This window comes from Populus nigra, chromosome 4 (assembly GCF_951802175.1).
Source record: "Populus nigra chromosome 4, ddPopNigr1.1, whole genome shotgun sequence".
Lineage (NCBI taxonomy): Eukaryota > Viridiplantae > Streptophyta > Magnoliopsida > Malpighiales > Salicaceae > Populus > Populus nigra.
This window is the reverse complement of record NC_084855.1, coordinates 1895831-1899180: the sequence shown is the minus strand read 5'-3', so window position 1 is coordinate 1899180 and position 3350 is coordinate 1895831. Positions and strand designations below refer to the sequence as shown.

General features: G+C 33.3%; 1 protein-coding gene across 1 annotated transcript; it reads left to right on the top strand.

Moving 5' to 3' along the window:
- The first annotated feature begins 1399 nt into the window (after positions 1-1399).
- LOC133691485 (B-box zinc finger protein 21-like) lies at positions 1400-2923 on the top strand. Its single transcript, XM_062112010.1, has 3 exons — positions 1400-1721; positions 1811-2269; positions 2401-2923. The coding sequence occupies exons 1-3, from the start codon at positions 1536-1538 to the stop codon at positions 2683-2685; spliced, it is 930 nt and encodes a 309-aa protein (XP_061967994.1). The 5' UTR covers positions 1400-1535; the 3' UTR covers positions 2686-2923.
- Positions 2924-3350: the final 427 nt, after the last annotated feature.

Below are 3350 nucleotides of genomic sequence, written 5' to 3'. Positions count from 1 at the left end.
AGTTTTTTATGGTGCTCTAACCAGTGGCATAGTTTTTTTTTTTTACCAACTTGAAAAAAAATGATAGACATGAAAACATAAAATAAAACTTATGAATCAATAAAAATAATAAAAATATTTTTATTTATAATTTATAAATCATATTTGTATCTATTTTTTTCCTTTATAGTGAGTTCATAAAATAATTAATAGAACAACACTAGTTATTTTATGAACATCATAATTTTTTTTGTCGTTAATTAATAACATTTTATTAGTTATTTTGTTGATTAACTTGAAAAAAAACATACACAATGAAGATAAATAAATCATAAATAAAGATATTTTTACAATTTCTTATGATTCATGAATTTTATTTTATTTTTTTAACTTATCTCTTTCTTCAAAGTGTATTAAATGAAGTGGTTAATAAGATGTTAGTGGTTACTCATTGTGTATAATAAGATATTTTTTTTAATTAATCCCTAGCAACTCAGATGAACATGCACCTCTTCATACTAACAAAAAATATAATATATTTTACATGTGTAGTTAGACATCTGAGGTATGAGTAGCTATAAAATACACTGAGATATAAAAATTATATACAAGGATAATTGAAAAAAGTATTTTATTGATCCAATTTTATTTTTCCTTAATATTTTTATAAATTATAATTTACATTCCGAGTCAAATAAAAAAACTCAAATAAAATGCAATATCAAGGATGATGTAAACTAAAAAATAAAAATTATAATTTATAAAAGTATAGAAAAAAAAATAAAATCCAAATGAAAAGAGTTCTTGTAATGATCTTTTATTTATATAATACACATACACATAATTATTATAAGTTTTTGGATTAAAATACAACTTCTTGACCGGAAAAGATCATTTTATACGAAGGTTCCGCCACTGTATACATTTGTCAATTTTAAAATTGAAAAAGTCAATTCCTCTATTTTATCCTAAAATAAAACCTTTTATTTTAGTTAAAATAAGTTCAAAGGCTTTTATCCTCGGAATAACACATGATATTTGTATGTCTCCAATTGGACATACTAAATGCTAATAAGACTTGGACAAGTTATTTTATTTATTTGGAGGTTTCAGGCTAAACTAAAATCAGAAAAAAAAAAAGCCTTTTCTATTGTATATAATTCTTAGGCCAATATTAGATTCCCATTGAATAAATAAATAAATAAATAAATAGCCGAAATCATTTGTTCGTATGGCCTTTTATCCTGCAACAAAGTTGGGTGAAGTGGACTTTTAATTAATGAAAATATATGTAGTGCGCGCGCGTGTGTGTTATAGAGAAGGAGTAAAAAGATTTTTACCATGTTTTTATCTCTATTGTTGTTTTTTTAATATACTATAAGATTATAACCAAACACTAATTGAATTTAAAAAATAATGTTGTCTATAAATATACAAAGTACAGTGCCCAGGCATGATTTTTAGCCAAAGAAAGCATAAATCTCCTTACCATCACTCTTCTCTCCCAGTAGATGCAGAGATTACTTGGCTTAATCTGAACACACAGGCAATACCCGATGAAGATCCAGTGCGATGTTTGTAACAAAGAAGAGGCATCGGTGTTTTGCACCGCTGACGAGGCAGCTCTTTGCAACACCTGTGACCACCGTGTTCACCATGCCAACAAGCTTGCTTCAAAGCACCAACGTTTTTCCCTTCTCCATCCTTCCTCAAAAAACTTCCCCATCTGTGATATCTGCCAGGTGTTTTTCCCTGTTAATTTGGCTCTTTGATTATTCATTTCTTGATAAATCATGGGGGTTGATGATTAGTTTTCTTGTTTATTTTGTAGGAGAAACGGGCTTTCTTGTTCTGTCAGCAAGACAGGGCGATTTTATGCAGAGACTGTGATGGTCCGATACACACAGCAAACGAGCATACCCAGAAGCACAACAGGTTTCTTCTCACAGGAGTCAAGCTCTCTGCTACATCTGCTGTTTATATATCTTCTTCCTCTGTCACCAACAGTGGCGGTGATCTCGTTCCTGATTCAACGTCTCAACAGCAGCAGCAGCAGCAATCAATCAAGAAACCTGTGTTTGGTGCTCCAGTGAATTCCAATCCACCTACAGTTCCCAGTACCTTATCTACAAACACAGTAGTAAACAAGGGTGGGGATAATTTGGTAACAAATGAAGGGTTTGGCTCAACAACAAGTAGTACTATATCAGAGTACTTGATGGAGACCCTTCCTGGCTGGCATGTTGAAGACTTTCTTGATTCCTCTACTACTCCCTTTGGTTTCTGTAAGGTTTGCATTTGATTCTTTCCTTCTTGGTCAATCATCTACTAATTATAATTTTCCTTTATGGCACCGAATGGAGAAAGTTGCTTACTTTGATATCTTGCCTCAATTTTTAGAGAAATTTATGTGTTTTGTAGATTGATGATGGTCTATTGCCGTTTATGGATACTCATGATCTTGAGAGCAACATGAGTTCTTTCTCATCAGAAAGTTTGGGGATTTGGGTCCCTCAAGCACCATCTACTCCATACATATCTCAACAGTATTATTATCCACAGTTGGTAGGGCAAAGTGGGTTCAAGGAGATAAAAGAGACCACAAACATGAAAGCTAACAGAAGGTTGGCAGATGATGTCTTCACTGTTCCACAGATCAGCCTCCCAGCCAATATAAGCTCTAAGAGATCTAGGCCCTTATGGTAGGGCCAAATTTTCATAATCTTTTCAGTCATCAAGAACAAGGCCTCGTGCTTTGTAATTTTGATCATATGTCTTTCAATCAAGGTTATTTTTTTTTAGTAGCTGGGTTTGAGTTGGTCTTCTTGTATATTGCCTTCTCTCTCTGTGGTATAATCATGGGTTTTGTTTGTCTTTTATACTTGCAAAACGCACAGCATTATGTGAACATGAATGAGATTTTCAGAACCTTTTTTCTTTAGAATGGAAGATGAGTGAATCTTGCCAACGTAGTACCGAGCCCTGAAAAGATCAAAGAAGAATGAACCGACAAATTTGTCCTTTGTCTCTAAGAAGTAAGGGAAGTGACAGTTAAAGAAAGAGAAGTCGTCCCTTTTAGGTTTGTGTTATCAAGTGTCAAGATTTGAGATTAGATAAACATGAAGGAGAAGATAAACATGGCACGAACGAAAATAACAGCGAAGACGATAGTGATGGGGATAAGGAAGAGGGTGTTGAGTGGAAGCAAAAGTGATGCACAATCTCCTTGGTGCACTCTGTGAAACTCTGTTATTTTGCTTCATTCCCATAACATTCCCCAATCCATTGCAATTGTGGAAAAAAAAACTTCGCCTGGATAGTGGTGTTGAGACCATGGCATAAAACTCATCCATGTTGATCGGGACGACCCG

Bases quoted from the DNA above. Each gene is read 5' to 3' on its own strand.
- LOC133691485 (XM_062112010.1), top strand. From the start codon at position 1,536: ATGAAGATCCAGTGCGATGTTTGTAACAAAGAAGAGGCATCGGTGTTT. The intron at 1,722-1,810 runs GTGTTTTTCCCT...TTTATTTTGTAG, and splicing joins CCATCTGTGATATCTGCCAG to GAGAAACGGGCTTTCTTGTT. The intron at 2,270-2,400 runs GTTTGCATTTGA...TGTGTTTTGTAG, and splicing joins CTCCCTTTGGTTTCTGTAAG to ATTGATGATGGTCTATTGCC.